Genomic DNA, 20,023 nt, shown 5'->3' on the forward strand with positions numbered 1-20,023 from the left:
ATATTTTACTTAATCCAGTATATCCAACATACCATTTCCATTGTAAATATAAAATGATTAATTATTATTATTATTATTAATTTTAAAGATGGGGTTTCACCATGATGGCCAGGCTGGTCTTGAACCCCTGACCTCAGGTGATCCACCCACCTCGGCCTCCCAAAGTGCTAGGACTACAGGCATGAGCCACTGCGCCCGGCCAAAATGATTAATTATTAATATAAAAATATTTTAAAACTAGTTTTTGAAACCTGATAGGCATATCTAGTACATATTGATTTGGACCAGACACATCTCAAGTGCTCAACAGTCACATGAGGCACACGAGGCTACTATATTGAACAGTACAGTTCTAGACATTACAGAGTTGAGACTTTAAAAATCTAGTCATTCAAACTATGTTGGCACAGAGCCTTTTATATTAAAAAAGCCAGATAGCTGCTCAGGAGTCCACTCTGAAGTAATCTATAATTCAATTTTCAAAACATAATAGGAGGCAAAAGTAAGTCACAAGGTGAATGCAAAAAACTGAAAGTTACATTATTTTTGTAATACTTGGTGCAATAAAAGTTTACCTCTTATTTTTATGTGTTCCTGAAAAATTTATGGATTAAATATACTTATGAATAGAAATGTGATTTTAACTGGTACTAAAGCAATACTCACTGTATGTACTTAGCAGTCCTTCATATTGTACTATCAACCCCACTGTGTGAAGCTGCTGTAGGAAGCCTGGGTCATACAGACTTGTCTGTAATTTGATGATAAAACCACAAACCAGTCCAGCAAGCTGAAAACAAAATATTGATGAGATTTACTGCAGCTGGCAAATGTATTCATTTTATTTTGAAATATTTAAGACTTCTGAGGCATCACAGTTTCAATTCTCAGGTATGTGTAACAAAGCTACAACCATTTGGTAGACATATTAAAACAAGCTGACAGTCTTTGATGTAGGATTGCTGTGTATAAAAGTCTTGGGGAAGGTAGACGTGTAAAGGGAGAAAGAATATGGACAGGAGTCAGGTTGACTGATGGGTCTTCAAATCTTATGTTTACCATTTCTAACAGTAAAACCATAAACACTTGCAAATTTTATCATTTTCTGTACATGTAGAATAGAGATGGCAGTAACCATTTCACAGGACACTAAAAGAACACCATGATGAAACATGTATGTATAGGGCAGAGCATGTTTCCCATACCTGGTTAGCACCACGTGCCACTGGACCCTTCATGAAATAATGGGAGAAAGGGACAGTTTGGCTAAAACATTCCCTTTTCCTGGAATGTTAGGAAAGAAAAGTCTTTTTCTTTTTCATGGGGCTGGAGAGAGTTGGGGTGAAGGAAGGCACCAGCACAGCCACTGTGATGGAGGCAGGCCTTGGCGTTTTGAATCGCGTTGGGTGTAGACAAAGAAGGTGGCCCTGTCAAACCTCCCATCCAAGCCTTACTGCCCTGGAAACTTATTTTAAAAACAAAATAAGAGATCATTGTGAAACCCTGTCCCAGGATTAATGGGGGAGCTGTCCAAACAAGCAGCTGCCAACAGACCCCCTTGCCAAGTCCTAGCTTGTCACCTGCAGTGCAAGGCAACAATCCCTTCCCTTACACTGCATGTAGACCCCAGAGAATAATACAAAGATGGCGACCACTTCCTTCACAGACTTCATGCCCCGTGAAGCAGAATTTATATTTTGGAGACTTGATCATTTCTTTTCAGAAATAAATACTTAAGGTCTCATAAACTCTTTGCTTCGGATATTCAGCTGATATTTATCATGAATTAGAAAAATGAGGTACCAAAACTTTAAGGATCTTTTTAAAAATAAAACTGTCCAAATCAGAATTCTATCATCATCAAAGACCTAATGTTAACACTTCGGCACTGTTTGTACTAAAAATAACAACAGGCACCTACTGCTTGACTGAAGACGATGTCTCTTCTTAGCGTCAGCATCAGACACTGGGGCAAGCTGTATGCAAGTTCCTGAAGGAGCACAAACGTCAGGGACTGCTTGGCTCGGTTCACCACTTCTCCCATGCAGTCCTTCAGGGTAAGGATGAGGGGATACAACTGTTCATACCAGTCCTCTGGGGGGAGGGGGGTAAGAACAGTGCAATAGATGAAGGAAGGTCTTGGAATATAACACAGAACCAACTTCCAACTTATTTTAAATTTTTCAGTGAAGTCAGACATATTCTTAAGGATTCAAAAAGATTAGAACTGAAGGTCTTTAATTATGTCTCCCGAACTCTGCCATGTCTATAAGCAGCCACCCATTGGATCTCTCCACGTAGATGCATTTGACATATTTGCAGCAGATTGCCTCTCTTCTCTGCTCATCTTTAATCTGTGCACTGCCTGTATCTCAGTGAGTTGTGCTATCAAACTTTTCTCATACTGGGAAAAAAGTTTGACTGGACTTCCTCTTCTGCAATTTTCACACGAATTTGTCTGAACACACATGTAAAAACCCTGATTAAATTAGTTCTATTACCGTAATAGTCTATCAGCATGCATCCCCTCCTTGTCCATGCACATTTTGGTTTATTGCCCTCCCCTGGATCACTTCCAGGACCACTCCCTAACCCATCTCCCTTCCTCCAGTCATACTCTACTGAACTCCCTTCTCAACAGTGTTGCCAGAAAGATTTCTAATCAGTTTGTATCTGATTCAATCACTCACTTCTTACTTCTTAAAATATTTTGAAAACAACAACAACAACAAAATTAAAGCATGCAGAATAAAGTTCAAACTAATGAAAGATTCTCCATTATCTAAACTTTGCGTATTTGTCTAATCTCATCTTTCAGAACTTTATCTGCTGTCTTGAGTCTCAGGTGAAGTGAACAACATATATTTCCTTAAACCTATCCTGTTTTCTCATCCCAATGTCTTTGCAAATCCTATCTCCTCTCCTAGAACACTCTATTTCTACTTTTCTTCCTGACAACACTTTTATCTCCTCTGCAAACTCAATTCAGGATTTCTCCTCTCTAGGAAGTCTTCCTTCACTTCCCCCCTACTCCCCTTCCCTGTTCCCTGAAGTTTGGGTTGAGCTGACTTTGTTTTGTGCCCATAGCTTCTTGTCCTTACTGTTCCAGGACTACTCACACACTACTCATCGTTTTCCTCTGCAAGAAAGACAACTCACTGAGGGCAAGGAATTTTTTAATCACTGAAGCCCTAGAACTTAGCATAGTGCCTCGCCTATAGTAAATACTCAGTAAGTTTTAATTGAATGAGAAAAACTGCAATAAATATAACAAAGTTTTAAAAAGATATAGCCAGGTATAGGCAAGTCAAGTTTGGGGCAGTATTTTGGATTAAAATAGCTGTTCTTCAAATGAGAATGCAAAATTGAGACCATTTGTGCTATTTGTGTGTCTAGATTTCTAACGTGCATCAATTATACAATTATGACTTTGGTATGATATAGAAACAATTTATGTTCTATTTCAGTTAATTTGGAGATCAAAGCCCTGGCAAATGTTAAATATCATAAATTCTTGACTGTATGACATTCCATTAATATATAAATAAATTAATGGACAAATACAATTTAATATGAATGAGAGCATGCTGCGAAATTAATTATAAAGCAGGAACTGAAATGATATGATCTCCTCATCATAAGAGTGCAAGCATTATTGTGAGTAATATGAGTGATAAATAACCAGTTAAGACCTTGAAAGAGGGACAGAGAATAAAAAAAAGAATCATAATCACTACTGTACCATGTCTACTGTCACTTATTTATTTTATGTTGTGGTATAATAGGCTAGATGAAATAAACTGAAAGGGTTGAAAGGATAATTAATGGCCTCAACATAATAAAAAGATATGTTCATGTTAATATTCTATGAAATACCCATGTGATGCTATAATGTAAAATACATAAGAATGTTAGAAATTGTTATTCAAAAATATTGTAGACTTAAGTGCTATTATAAGGATAAAAACATAGAGAAAGAGGAATGTCAAAGAGGCCTATTAATGCATAATCATCTACTATTGGACAAACTTATAGGCAGCCTAGAATAAAATGTGAACAATGGTTCAATTTAAACAAGCATCAGTTGATTCTTATGTTACTGTCATGTGTAAAAGGAAAAATGGAGGTACACTGGATTTTTTTTCATAATAAAAGATACATCAATAGATACCAAGAATGAATATCCTATATTCCTATTTTTTTCTTATTTGTGTTTTTTAATCTCCTGTTCTCTTTCTCACTTTCTTATTTGTTGCTCTCCATATGAATGGGCGGACTAATAGACACAGGAAAGCACTAGAAAAAACTTCAATAAATTAACCCAGATGTAAATTTTAAATGATAACAGACTGAAAACTGATTTTGTTCTGTGCTTAGCTCTGCAGAGATCAGTTTCTACTAACTTACAAACATAAAATACAGCTTCTGTGCAGTAGGTGGCGCTGCTTTATCAGGCTGAAGTAGAACTACTTCCACTTACTGCAGTCAAGTAACTGATTGTATTTTTGTACGCAGTGGGATAGTTCCCAAACAGCATGGACTTACTGTTTAAGCATCCTGCATCATACTATCCTGAATCAAGTGCTCAATACTTTATATGCTCTTTCTAGTTAGAAAATTAAAAAAATAAGTGGCCACATTTTTTTCTTGCAAACTATTAAGTGACAATTCTAATTAAATATTTCTCTTAAAAGCATTTAAAAGAGAAAACTTTGCAGATTTTCTCATTAGCATAAGGATAATTGCTTTATTTCACTTCCATGTTCACTTACTTGACCAGTTGATTCTTAACTTAATTATAAATTACAATCAGACAACCAAAGAAACAAAACCCAAACAAGTCTGGTTTCCAGTTCTACTAGAATAGAAGCAAAACACTGGGGAGAAAAAGAAACACATAATATTCGAAACCTAGGAACATGGTTAGATACTAACAATATCCTGATACTAACAATATTCCAGTGTCTCTGTTTAGCATAATTATATATACTTTTTATGGCTAAAATTTCAGGAAAATGACAATATAGGAAAGCATTAATTATGAATGAGAAAATTACAAGTTTGTGAGAAAGGTAAACTCTTTAAAATAGTAGTAAGCCTTCTATGGAAGAGCATAAGTGAGAAAGCTAAAAATACTTTTTTTTTCTAGGAAAGAAACAATTTAAGTTGAGCAGATAATGGAAAATGGTACTGGCAAATGCAAATTCCAATGATTCCAGGTTTTCTTCTCTGTTAATATTCAATCAGTGTAAATCTCAGGTTCTGAAATAAACACAGTGACTATGACAGGCCAAAGCAAGGCTAAGTTGTTCATAAATGGCCTTTTTACTCCAATGAACTTCCCAAATCATTCTCACAAAGGAACAGTAAATGCTTTAGTTTTGGCTTTAAAATATGTTTTTTTGGGGGGGGGAAGCTCTTGGCAGATTTGAGACTGTTGACACTTGTCTCTCACTTTTGTGTCTCTCCATATCTCACAATTTACATGGTGTTTACCTGGTCCTCCAGAGAAAGATGAACGTGGTGTTCATTCTGTCGTGTGTTTGTGTGTGTGTGTGTGTGTGTGTGTGTGTGTGTGTGTGTACACACATACGATCTTAGCTGAAACTTGAAGAAACTAAACTCAGAAAGGTAGATGTGTGCATTTCAGGATTTTGTACTTTTATACACACACACACATACACATTGATACACCTAGTGAAACTAAGGGTGCCCCACAACACAGTCACTGCCCCGCCATCTCTCCCCTGAGCCAACTAGCCTAGTAGGCAATAAGTGTGATTTTATTCCCTGGGCTCCTTTCCATGACAGAGGAAAATACTAAGAGAATGTTTTAGTGTCTCTATAAAAATTTGCTGAGACTCCTTAACCCTGAGACCAACAAGCAAAGTCTTCCTCGGGAAAACATAAAAAGCATGTGGGCTTAGCTGAGCTTTTCCTGAGCTTTGTGAAGTGTATTGGAAGCTATCCAAGCACAGCCTCTGTTTTCCAGCCCTCTCCTTGCTTCTCAGTCATATTCAAGGGAAGCTCACTGAAGGATTCAGAGAATGACTGCTGGGTGCCCCCCTCGCCTCCTCCACACACCATCTATTTCCTGTGCAGGATGTTCATGTCCTCTGAGTTCAATGGCTCTTATGTTTCTCAGGAGAAAAATAAAAGAGCCAAATATCAACCAACTGTAGCAGAGCATCATGCTTTCTTTCCAATTTCTGAGCCATTCTCTTCTCAGGTACTTGGTCTTTTTTACTCATTTAAAATAATTAACTTCACAAAAGCTTGTAGCCATTCTTATTTTTGTTATCACAACCTTTCAGACACAGAAAAAAGAAAAGCGAAAAGATCACACATCCATTAAACTTTATGCAAAGAGATAAGGGAAGAAATGAGCCAGCTCTTAGGATTCTCTTAAGGTAACAAGATGATGAACTGTGAAGCCAAGCAATTAGAATGGCCTTTACGGGCAGCAATAAAATTCCCAAGGTCAACACAGATCAAACTCACAGCCAGCAGGGGTTTTAATCTATGCCTGAACCTCAGGTAGCACAGAAATGGTGATGGGTTCATGGCTGGGGGCTGGGGGTGGGAGAAATCAATTTCTTGCTTACAAAATTTTTGTTGACTTTGAAGGGCTTATTCCTTCAAAGGAACAGGGGTTGATGTACCTCTCTATGTGCCTCTCTGAGCAAAGTTCTTGTCTTTCAGGCACAATTTTGCAGTGTCAACATCATAATGTGAAGGTATCAACTAATAATAAGGCTTCTTCTGCAGACATTTTATAGTCAGTTTCTTTGTATGGGCATAATGCATGTAGCCAACTTTGGTCAGAGACACGGATACCTGCCTATAGGAGGCCTCTAAATATCTGGACATATCCTAGGGGCATAGGGCAGAGAAACTAGGCTAAATCCAGACAACAGAGTAATCAGGAAAAGAAAGGCGCCTGTGGAGAGTCGGCTGCCTGGAATATTTTCTGGGCCACTCAGAATGTCCTTCTCCAAGCCTTCCTGACCCTCTGTCTGTCTTTATGATCTGCTGCCTGTCTCTGATACAGGAATGGAGAAATCCATTTTTATTTATCTTATTTTAATAAATACTGATGTGTCTGTCTTATATCATTGCCCCCCTCCTTCTTCACTGACATCATGAGAAAGAGACTCATTCATTGGACAAAGAGTGTGTCTTTTATGTGAGGTGCTGTGGGTGATACTAACATTTTCAACCCATGTGCCCTCCCCTCACAGAGCTAAAATCGAGAAGGAAAGGTGAGAAATACAAAGGAATACTTACAGTATAAGGTAGTATAATAACAGCTACAAAAGTTGGGACAGTGAACAAACAAGTTTTAAAAGCATGAGAGTTTAGAGGCAAGAGAGTTCGTCTCTGGTGAGGACAGGGTTCGCTCATGGCTGTGGCATTTACTGAACACTTAAAGGAGGTCACATGTGGAAAGAGCCCAGGGAAGGCTTCCTGGACTGCAGGTACCTGCCTGGACTGCAGGTAGCAGACACCCATGGTGAGGCTTTGAAGGAACAGAGTCTCAGAGGAGTATATGGTTTTGTAATGGCAAATCCAATAGACAGATGTATAAACTGACAAGAGGGAGAAACAGGGGGTACTGGGAGAGGAAAAAAAAATGGCTGAGATATCTCAGTGATTTGGAGAAGGCACAGATAAACAGAAGTAAATGTTAAGTCTGAAGCCATGGAATAAAACCAGTGGGAGTCTAGGTATGGGCAGTCACCATAGCAGGGATAGGGAATGGAGGTAGATAGGGGTGGGGAGAAAGACAGGATTGTACAGAGGATGTGTGACTACAGCAAGACCTAAGAAGCAAGGCCAAATCTAGAAACAATGGGCATCAGACAGGGTGAATGAAGAAGCAAAGTTTATGTTAACCCTGAGAGGAAGGGAGCATGGGAATGTGGTACTTTCCCTTGCCTCTATCTCAGGGCAGCCTCAAAGGCCCTAAGGGCATTCACATAAAGAACAAACATGTATCTTAAAATGTAATCAGTGTTGTGTCCACTGAACTACCATCCGAGGTCAACGACTGATCTTAGCACCTTCCAGTTATATGAGAAATGAGTGTACTGCTCAACCCAAGACAAACGGTTGTGACAAGAACAAAGGCAACCTTTCCTCATGTCAAGGGAACCTTGTTTGTTTAAACCCTGCCAGCCTGAGAACGAACACAGTGTCATAAAACTTTCCAGTCTTGCTCTTAGAAAAATAGCAAAAGAAATGCATCAACTGATATCCTGGTTAAACTTCTCATTTCGTAGCACAAAGTTGAAAGCCTTAAGTAAATTCTGCTAAGACAGTTTCCAGGAACCAAATCCATTAATCAAACATGCCTTGTATTTGTTGTAGCACAAAAGTTTTAAATTCGGGTTATGTGTCAACTGGAGGAGGCACACACTCACATTCACTGGGCTTATTTTGTTGCCTTTTGCCCTTAAATAAACTGTAACCTCAGCACACTGGCCCTCAAAGAGGCTAGGTATCTAAGAATAAGCTGCATAGGTCATAGGTCTTTGAGCAACCTGAAATCATCAATATGTCTACATCAGTGAGCTCCTGTCATTTAAATATCGGCCAGCATCTAAGGCTGAGCAGAGAGATAGTGGATACTGAGTTGACTGAATCCTTATCAGAGTACAGGCAATCAGAGAGGTGAAGAGGTACAACATTTTTACCCTGAAGTAAACTAGGTGAATGTAGAAGTTTTCAAGTAACGTTCAAGGATGTGGAATACAGCATGTCAGTTTTTTGGAGCCTAAGTTTATACAAGTCCAATTTTGCTACATGCATGGATTGTATAGTTGCACGAGTGTAAAAACAAAATTCTGCAAACACAATAGGGCCTCATGTCCATAGATTTAACTTATAAATGCTGAGTAAGCAGGGAAGTAACCAAACAATGTAAACAGTGCATTTCTTAGGCCATTTCATTCAATAATCACATGCCCTCAAGTCCCGGGATGGGAGCTATCATCTCCTTTTTCCTCTATCTCGGTTTCTCTGTGGGGATGAACATCACCATATTTACGAGAAAGTTAAGTAATTTTTCAATGTAATTATGAATTCTTAATTTCTGCATATGATTCCACAGTAAGCCTGTAAGAGATACCTAAGAGATTGATTTTCATGAAGTTATCATATAGCATCACAAATTTGTGCCTGAAACAGCTTAACATTTTGATCAAAAGGGGCTAGCAAATACATTTGTAGAGAATAAGATTGGAGAAGGTTATCTTCTTGGAGAGAGCAGGCAGTGCATGGTAGCTCTATGAGGGTAGGCTCTGGAGCCAGACTCCAGGGTTAGGGCCCGGGCTATGCAGAGTTCACTTCAACTACCTACTTCTTCATCCTTTCATTTTGTAGAATTACTCCTATGAGTGTTGTGAGAATTAAGTAAGTTAATGCAGTCAATATTTACTGTTTTACCACATATTAAGTAACCCATAAATATTAGCTTCTATGTTAAAGCAATTGAAATAATTTCTACATGATACCTTACACTTGGCCTCCTCCCAGCATATTCTCTATGCTCTTACTTCTGCCTTATTTCTGAGGATAAACTGTTCTGTAGCTCAGACCAGCTCCTCTCTTGGTACACCAGATCTTATCCACTCTCACCTACTTAAGAATGTCACTCTAAAAAACAAACAAACAAACAAAAACAAAAAGAATGTCACTCTAGAAATCCTCCCCCTTCCTCTCACATGATCAATATTTCCTTTTCATTTTATTTTTACTGGATTGTTCCCATCAGAAAATAAACATGCTATTATCTGTCCATCTTTAGACAAATGGCACTGTTTTGACCCTCATTCCCTTTATAGCTTTGATACTTCATTTCTCCATTTCCTTTCACAGTGAAACTCCTCAAAAGAGTTGTCTATACATATTGTCTCTACTTCCTTTTCTTCTTGCTTCTCTTAACCCACTCTACTTAATCTCTACCCACTCTAGTAAGGTTATTCTCATGACCAAAGACATCCATATTGCTAAATTCAAAGGCATGTGTTACTCCTCATTTTATTTAATCTATTTTCTAACCTGGCTTTCAGGAGAGCACTTTCTCTTTGTATTTCTCCTACCTCGCTGGCCGTCTCTTGACCAACTTTGTTGCTGGTTCCTTCACTTATTTCTGACACATCAACACTGAAACGTCCTCAGGTATAATCTGTAGGTTATTTCCCCTTTCTCTGTACGCTCAATCCCTGTTGATAATATTCAGTCTCCTGTCTTTAAGTACCGTCTACATAATAACAATTTTCAAACTAACGTCTTTAGCCAGAATACGTCTCCTGAACTCAATTCTTACATATAACGGCAAACTTGATACCTCCATGTCAAATTTAATATTTTAAATGATTTACCCTAAAAATAGGCACAGAATCTCATTAGTTTTTATCCCCTCCACTACCATCTTCTTCATCCAAGCTCATCCTGCCTCACCGACAACAGGAGTAACACTTTAACTGTCTATACCTGGTTTTACCCTCTTCATGTGTAGTCTAATCTCAACACAACAGCCTACGTGTAATTTGAATCAGGTTAATCCTCTGTTCAAAACCCTCCAATTGCTTCCCATTTTTCTCAGAGTAAAAGCCAACATGTACACAAAGCCTCTACACGATCCCTCCCTTCAGTTACCTTTTTAGCATCATCTTCTACTCACCTATCTTTATTTTCCTTATTTGATCCAAACTGTCTTCCCCTTGTATTTCCCTGAATATGGTAGGTACGTTTATGCTTCAATGCTACTTTAGTAGCTATTTTCTATGACCAATAATCCTTTCTGTAGATATTCACATGGCTCACTGTCTCACCTCCTGTGTATTTGCTCAAGAATCACCTTTTAAATGAGACTGACATTGCCTACTCCACGAAACTGCAATCTCTGCCCTACAATGTTTCATCAAAACCCTTTTACTTTGCTCTGTATTTTTTTCTACAGCCTCCATCATCATCACTGTATTATACATTGCCCCTATATCTTGTGTTACTTTTTATTATCTCTCTGCTACTAGAACATAAACTTCAGGAGAGCAAGTGTTTTATCTTTTCTGTTTATTTTTCTAGTCCTCGGGGCCTAAAATAGTGCCTAGCACATGGTAGATACTCAATTAAAATATGTCGAATGACTGAAAAAAAATTAATATCACCTTTAAAAATGTGGCTTCTTTTTTATTACCATAAAACTTTAGAACTGAAAGAGACCTTAAAACTCTGTAGATTATTTTACCAAAAAAGGATGCAAGATGCACAGAAGGTAAAGGACTTGACAAAGACCATGAAGCCAAATAAGTTCCAAATTGTGGACTTGCTGCATGTCCAGCTCTGAGTCCCATGTTACTCTGTTACTTCATAAGTATTCACTGTACAATTTTTAAGGTAAACAGCCTTAGTTTTCCAGGAGGAATAGACATTTTAAAATGTCATAATGTAAAAATGTTACTGAAATTCTAGGTTTACAATAAAACTTTATATGGCATATTTTGAGTATTTAAGTTTGTTTTAAATTTGTAATTATACTCTAAAAATTGTTTTAGCTGGAGAACTATTAATTTTTTAAAGCCTCGTTCATTGGTTTTTTTCCAGTGAAATTCTGAACATTCATATGTAGAAATTTATGAAATTCAAACTATTAATATTCAAGCCCTCTGATAAAAAGACTGTGGGGGTAAAGAAATTTAGGGCCTTGTAAAAGAGGGAGAAAGTGCCTTGAAGAGGCAGGTGCTGGTAAGGGAATTTAGGGCTTTGTAAAAGAGGGAGAAAGCTTGGCAAACAAGTGAAGCGTAAGATATGACTATTGGAGAAACAGTTCATTAAGATATCAAGGACGAACCTAAAGACAGGTAAATGTATATACAAAACTGCTCTTAAAATTTAACCATTTCTTTTTCCAACAGATATTCTGAGGATCTCAGACAGAGATCACTCTGCTTGAATTCGAACCCTTGCTCGGATGCCCACTAGTTCTGTGATCTTGGACAAATTACTTAACCTGTTCATCTATAAAATGGGGATAAAACCAGAAACTCCCCTATAGGTTTGTTGTGAAAAGGAAGAGAGGAAAGCATGTGCAGGTTTACCAAAGTGCTTGCACATAAATGTGAATGCACTAAGTGTCACTATTAATGTAATTATTACCCCTCCTTTGGTATCCTGTTTGGTCTCCAAACTGCATTTGATTTTCTTTTCTTGATGCTTCTTACGCCTCCACTGAGAGTAATCCTCATGCCCCAATGCTAATAAAGATTTTGCTCCTCTTTTCCTCTTCTTTTTCTTTACATTTTATCCAGTTTAATCTATCTGCTGATGCCTCCCAAATGTTTACTGCCTTTCCTAAGTCTTTTAACTTGTAAGTGATGCCTTTGGAAGATCTCTTACTATGTATCTCCCTTCAAATACAACTTACTCACGCACTAGACTGTTAGGACAGGGCCATAACTGGACGTGTTTCGGGATACAGTGACTGGAACAGGGTAAGTACTCAACAAATATGGAATGAATGAAAGAATTTTCCTCTTTCTTTTCCAGCCAACATAAATTTAGTGTCTTTCCATGAGGCTTAGTGCCTGAATTATTTTATACATAATTGTATTAACTAGTGAATTGTTCTAGTCTTTTATTATTATTATTATTATTATTATTATTATTATTATTAAGAGAGAGTCTTGCTGTCACTCAGCCTGGAGTGCAATGGCATGATCTCAGCTCACCGCAAACTCTGCCTCTCAGGTTCAAGTGATTTTCCAGCCTCAGCCTCCCGAGTAGCTGGGACTACAGGCATGTGCTACCACGCCCAGCTAATTTTGATATTTTTAGTAGAGATGGAATTTCACCATGTTGGCCAGGCTGGTCTTGAACTCCTGACCTTAAATGATCCACCTGCCTCGGCCTCCTGAAGTGCTGAGATTACAGGCAGGAGCCACCACACCGGGCCCAGCCATTAATTATTTCAAGTATATTAGATAGCTAGCGAATCTAGGGAATCAAAGATAAAAGATGGGAAAGAGGAGCAATTCACTACAGGCTTATATGTGTCCCTATTTAAAGGTTGGGGTGCGCTTTTAGGATGAAAAGTCTTCGGCACTGGCAAGCTATTGATAATTGGTGATAAATCACTGGCAAATCTCTGGTAGTTATCAGCAGACAGCTGTGCATTTGTCTGTTTGCTTGTTTACTTTTTATATAACTTGGCTCTCACTATGCTGCCCAGGTTGGCCTCAAATTTTTGGCCTCCAGGGATCCGCCCACCTCAGCCTTCTGAAGTGCTGAGATTACAAGCATGAGCCATAGCAACCAGCCCAAACGATTGTGTTAACTGAAGGCAGCTAGAGATAAAGTAAAATATGAGGTAAATATAGTGAATTATCAGATCCCAGGAGGGATGTGGAATATACCTTACAAGTTAAAAGGGAACTTTCAAGCAAAAAAAGGACACGAGTAGCAAGAAACTAGGAACAAATTCTAAGCAATGACACATGAACTAATTCTATGATCTGCATGGATGTTTACCACTTTGAAAGAAGCGTGATGACTTGAAGCCTATATGGGCTCATGAATGAAAATTATTTCAGAGGAACTTTATCTTGGACAGGATTTACAGCTGGATAGATTAGGAAAAATAATTCAATGGCATGGGATATTTGGCCTTTCACAGGGCATTTCATGATATGCTTGTGAAAGATGGAGAAATATAGGCCATGCAATGATATGAATGGGTGAATATAGAGCTGGTTGAACACACATCCCCAAAGGGTAGTAATTAACAAGTGTGTTTGAATGCATACTGTCTTTTTAGTGATATGCCTTAAGGATTTCTCTTTAGCTCTGTTTCCTTATCATTTTTATCTGTTGCTTCTAGGAATGGACAGAAAATGGATATGAAATGTGAATAAAATAATCCTGAGTGGGTCAGCAGATATAATGGATGAAAAACACATGTATTTATTAGAGGGTACTCAAAGGTGTTTTACAACTGTCAGGAATGGGTTTAGACAACCATCTCTTCAGTAGAATCAGGATAGACTGTTTTAATCTTCTCATGCCCCCAATATTTCATAATGTCTAGTATATAGTGGTGCTTAAATGTTGCTTGAATCTTGAGAAGTCTGAAAGATAGGTCAAATTTAGCAAGGTTTATGGATATCATTGGAATTAGTAGTAGAATGTGGATGTCAAAACAGTGAATGTGAGCTTAGATATCATTAATATTGGAATAGTACCTAAAAGTAGGGAGGTGGTCTTCCTGGGTTACTCTGCAACTCTTAAACCATATTTGTATCACTGTGTGTAATTCTGCAGACTGCTGAGACAAACTAGATGTTCAGAGAAATGAAAACTATTGGATATGCTTGAAGCTATTCCTTTGAAAAATGACTGAAAAGGTGACAATTCAAAAGGGACATGATGGCTGCTTTCAGATATACCTTAGGCCTAATGTAAAAAAAGAAAAGTAAATGTGTTTTTTTATTGCAAAGGATTATATCTGGGCCAGCGGGTAAAATGTAAGAAAATATATTAGGATAAAGGTCTGGAGTATGCTGCTCTAGAAAACAAAAATTGTTTTCTATAACTCAGGATATGCCTCATAGGCTACTTGAAAATTGGCAGAGATATTGTAGATAAGCTTCTTAACATATTTTAGGAGGTTCAATTACATAATCTTTAAGATGACATCAAAATCTAAGATTCTGATATTCACTGATTTTGTCTTTGAGTCTGGAGTTTATGAAATTGAAGGCATGCAATGCTACACAGACAGCAGATACTCAGAAAGGTGTTTGAGTGTACCACAAATAAAAGGACAATCTTTGTTCATTAGGGAACCACATAAATATACATCAGCTGTAGAACTTTCGAATAACTATTCTATTCTTTCTGTTCAGAACAGCACAGATAGTTTTACGTCTCTCAGCACTATCTGCACTTACCCTGAAGAGAAATTTGTAAAACAAGTGAAAGATATACTATAAAACCTCAGCTCTCAAACAAACAGAAAATCTTCAAAACTACAAATTTAAAATATTACTAAATCAATATACTGTGGAAAGGAAAATCTGCAACTTGGAGAGAGAAATAGTTGTAGGTTATAGAACAACGTAAGAAAGTGAATAAAAGTAGCACAACTCGGATGACCATCTGTTTAACCATGTTAAGTATATAGCAGCAAAACAAGCACAAATTATAGCTACACTGTAAAAATAAAGGAGTGTGATGAAAGAAAAACAGTCATAGGATTGATTTACTCCATATTTAAAAATGTATCCCAACATAAATCACAATAATAAAAATCCTATAAAACAAAATTCCAGAATTTGATGTAAAATAGGTATGGAACCTAATATGTAAACAAAAAACCAGGAGTAATACAACATGAAGAATAACATCACTAACAAATGATGTTGCAACAAAGGCTATCAGCATTTATCACATGCTGCATTGTAATAAATACTATGTCTTAAATTGCTCACCTAACCAATTCACTAATTAATTATAAAAAGGAAAGAAGCAAAATGGCTTTTGTACCACAACTATGGCCTGGGATAAATTTGGGGCTATTGAAAAAATAAATTTTATTATCAGAAATAATATTTTGAAATATAGTAATATGTTATATAATGCCAAGCTTCACAGAAACAAGAAATTATCATATGATATTTCACCCAAAGTGGTATAAATAAGTGACAATATTTAAGGCTGAGAAGACTGTAATTAGAAGGGTGCTTATAGATCCTGCTAGAGTGTCTTCTGTTACAGAGAACCACCAAAACGCTTCTATCCATCCAGATGTTGATTTCTAAATGCTGTTCTCAAATAAAATAAAACCAGGGTTCTTTAGAAACTGGCTGAACCTGGAGCTGGGGTAGGGAAAACATAAGATGAGCCTAGAGCTTCTTATGGTGCCAAAGAGGAAGACAGTGAGCAAAAGCAGTAAGAAAATGAGTAAGGGAAATAAGAAAGTAAGGAAGTAAATGACCATGGAAGGATGTTGTCAGAAAGACACAGAAACCAGTCTGAATAAAAGAGATTCCAGTGGCTAAATCCAGAACAATTTGAGTCCAAAATAAATAGTATTGGATTATTAACCAAATAATTAAGTATTTAAGCAAGAAGAAAATATTTTGAATGTTATCACCACAAGGAATTATAAATATTTAAAGTAATGAATATGTTAATTGCCCTGATGTGGTCACTGTATTATGTGAATGAAGGAGCACACTGAGTTTTACCCCAAAACAGGGCTCCCTGGTATAATGAATATGTTGAATTACAGGACCTTAGAGATCAACAGGTGCTAGAACAGACTTTTCCCTATCTACATAAAGACAGAGAAGACCTACCAAGGAGAAGAGTTGTTTCTCTTCTGCCTCGCCCCCATATCTCTCAATCTTCTACCTCTTCAAAAGCACAGGCTAAGTTTCCTTATCTGCCTAAAGTCCAGATCTTCAAAAACAAACAAACAAACAAAAATCCAATTACCCGTGTTCCATTCCTTGAGTGTTTATTAACTGAACCCATATCACAGGAGGAAGACTAAAGTCATCAACAAACCTGGACATATTTTTGTCACAAATCAACAGGGCCAACAGACCATTGTATGTTCTTTAAGCCCATTAAATTATCCTAAAAATCATTTACTATCTTCCTAAAATCATCCATACTACCTCTCCTCTACAGTTTCTCTAAAATTTAGGCAATCACTCTATGATTCTCCCCTTCCATATGATAGCAATACATTTATTTTCCTTTTCTCTTATAAATCTGCCTTTTTATGGATTAATTTTTCACTAACTCTTCAGAAGGCAAAGGAGAAGCTTTCCATTCACCCATACATACACACATATTGAGACCTCACAGTGAACTCCATAAAAATGTACAATTATTATGTGTCAAATATAATTAAAAATTACGTAAAAAATAAAATAAGTATTCATGGTCCATGCTGATATAAAAAAAGGATAAATAAATACATAGGAGAGAAGGTGTAACTCTTCCTTAAAAAATAATTCCAGTTCTAGCAGTCTAACTTGTGGGAAACTATCAAGTAGTTAAGAACTTAGAGAATCAAAGATGATTATGTGTTAGTTGCAGTACTATTATAACACTTAAAAATCTAAAATAATATCTTCTCTTTTAATGAATTAGTTTGTATTAATTATAATATTTGTTCTTGAGAATGTTTATGAGGAAATATTCAGAAAAAAGTAACATATTTTACACATTTAAATAGTGACTTCTCCTAAAAATATTCTAATACAAGAAAGAATTGATGAGTGAAACAAACACAGATAATAAAATTAAAATAAGAAAATAAATTAGAAGGCACTATGTTGTAGTTTGACCCTAACCATTCACAACATTGATCTAGTTGTGAATTCCACATTTGCAGCAACTTCTACTTAGGTTTACACTATATCTACACAATGTCTCTATTCAAATAAAAATGATTCATCTAATCTTACAGATGATTTATCTACCAAATATTTTACCTTTTAAAATGCATTTTGATTGCCCATATGCAATCTTCTGATGAAATACAAGACACACACGCGCACACACACACACTGTATAATTTCAAATATTTCGGAATTTTATTGCCTTCAGCGAGAAGTTTTGGCAACATTAAACAAAAAAATGTAGCAAAATCCAGTGTCCCTTGTCTTATTTCTGTTAAAAAATAATTTATCTTGAAAAATCTATCAATGGACATAGTGAGTCACTAAAGTGAATTCTTCTTACCTCATTTTCCAGGGGACAGCAGGGTCTGGCCCATACTTGATAATCAATATATGTTCAATTAAAGAAAATTGAAGTATGCTATTTCTTTATGACATAGCTATGACAAGCTTTCATTCTGATTCATGTAAAGTTATGAAGCTAGCCTGGATTCATTAACTAATAAAAACTGGTATTATTAAAAAAGGAAATCCCTACATTAACTAATAAAAATGGTATTATTAAAAAAGAAAATCTTTACAGTTAGATCAAGTAGGTGTGAACATCAAGAACATTAGCATAAACATTTCACCTATATAAATGTATGACAGAGGAAGAGGAACCACCTGCAATAAGAATACTTTAGAAAGACACAGCTTACAAATGTGATTTAGAAATGGTTCTACTGTTAATCAAGTGATGAAAGATTGATGTTTTATATAATTAAACTCCTGACAAAAATGTAATGAAAAATTAGGAAAACAAATTGAGGAAAAGTATATCTAATTTTATAAATGTCCATATTTTCCTATGACTCATGTTCTTAAAGTAAAAGAAAGAGCAGATTTCAGGAGAGGAGAGGAGGGTAGTATTACTTATTCTCTCCAAACACTTCAGACATCCAGCAAAAAGTCTGACTCAATCCTAATAGCAGTTCCTACTGCCATAAAGAAATGTAGACATTTGCCTTGGTTTTTTTGAATTTTTGTTTTTTTCTTTTTTTGAGACAGAGTCTCACTCTGTCACCAGGCGCCAGGCTGGAGTGCAGTGGCACAATCTCGGCTCACTGCAACCTCCGCCTCCTGGGTTCAAGCAATTCTCCTGCCTCAGCCTCTGGAGTAGCTGGGACTACAGGTGCACGCCACCACGCCCAGCTAATTTTTTTGTATTTTTACTAGAGACGGGGTTTCACCATGTTGGCCAGGATGGTCTCGATCTCTTGACCTCATGATCCACCCGCCTCGGCCTCCCAAAGTGCTGGTATTACAGGCGTGAGCCACAGCGCCCAGCCTGCCTTGGTTTTTGTGTAACATTAATCAAACATTAATCAAATCAACAAAAAGAAAATTTCAAAGCCATTTATAGGGACACACCTGTAGTTAAAATTTTTGTATTTTCTAGCTAACCTTGTAACAATGCATACATTTGAAAGTATCTACCTACCTGCCTACCTACTTATCTACCTATCTGTCTGCCACCTCCCTTCCTTCCTCCCTCCCTCTCTACAGAAAAACACATATACTCACATATATACACATGTATATGTGCGTGCATATTTTCATGAAAATCTAGATTTGTCATATATTTTTAGAGCAATGTGCTAATATATTTCTTACAGTCAAATCTTCCTATATGTTTTGGAGATAATTTACACAAATATTTCTCAGAATAATGCACAAATCGTACTATCTGATTATATTCTGTTCAGAAACCACTGTGAGATACTGTGTCCTTGATACGCCTCCAAGTTTCTAAGAGTCAAATGCAGATGCTTATTTATCTTTCTAATAAAATTTTAGAGAAATGTGTGTAAAAGCAGATTATACTATGTCAAATCCTTAAAAGAAGAAACACTGTTCTTTTTTCAAGGTTTCTATGTGGTAAGAGAAGAAGAGGAAGAAAAAAGAACATTGCAAGCGGTTCTGAAAACACAACTGAGATGCAATTTGATAAATGGCCTTCCATCATCCAAGCCAGAGCAGTGGAAAAGCATGCTATCAGCACTTTCATCAAAGATACGATTTACTCCTCTCTTTCTATCTCATTTTATCATGACTTTCTCATTTTATTTACTCAGTAAATGATTGGAAAAAATGATTTCTACCTCTTGGGTGAGAGAGGATGGCGTCTGCTAATGAAGGTTCCTTTTCTCCATCATTGTTGCCGCCACTGCCTTCACTGCCACCATCTCTTTCAATCAGTTTGTCCACCATAGCGATAATGCAGTTCAGGCTCTTCCCCACGTTGGCCCACACCCTGTCCTGAAAAGAGCATGAGTATCAATACATATTTTTGTCACAAAAACAAGATAAGGCAAAGTCAGATAAATCTATTTTGGAGAAGCATTTAGAGGAGCAGTCATTAGAATGCAGATGGAGTAGCTCTAAATTCCCATTAATTTGATCACTCTATGGATATACAATAAATCTATGTTCTCTCAATAAAGCAAAAATGAAGTATCACAAATCTTTTTATTTAGTCCATTATTTTTGCTCTGTCATAAAGAAATGATGACGGTGATACAATAGTAATCCACAATTGAGCACAAACTACGACATTTTAAATT

The 20,023-nt window shown here is 36.8% G+C and overlaps 1 protein-coding gene across 9 annotated transcripts in view; it reads right to left on the reverse strand.

Moving 5' to 3' along the window:
- Positions 1-20,023, reverse strand: part of INPP4B (inositol polyphosphate-4-phosphatase type II B) — an 840,435-nt gene that overhangs the window by 95,757 nt on the left and 724,655 nt on the right. For all 9 annotated transcript variants that reach the window (XM_017532667.1, XM_037740455.1, XM_017532659.2 and 6 more), the window contains 3 exons: positions 19,562-19,718; positions 1,922-2,094; positions 667-790 (listed from right to left, as the gene is read on the reverse strand). In XM_017532667.1, the coding sequence (XP_017388156.1) occupies positions 667-790; positions 1,922-2,094; positions 19,562-19,718 (454 nt within the window). The remainder of the gene's footprint in view (positions 1-666; positions 791-1,921; positions 2,095-19,561; positions 19,719-20,023) is intronic.

The sequence above is a fragment of the Cebus imitator genome, unplaced genomic scaffold (genome assembly GCF_001604975.1).
Source record: "Cebus imitator isolate Cc_AM_T3 unplaced genomic scaffold, Cebus_imitator-1.0 Scaffold4, whole genome shotgun sequence".
Lineage (NCBI taxonomy): Eukaryota > Metazoa > Chordata > Mammalia > Primates > Cebidae > Cebus > Cebus imitator.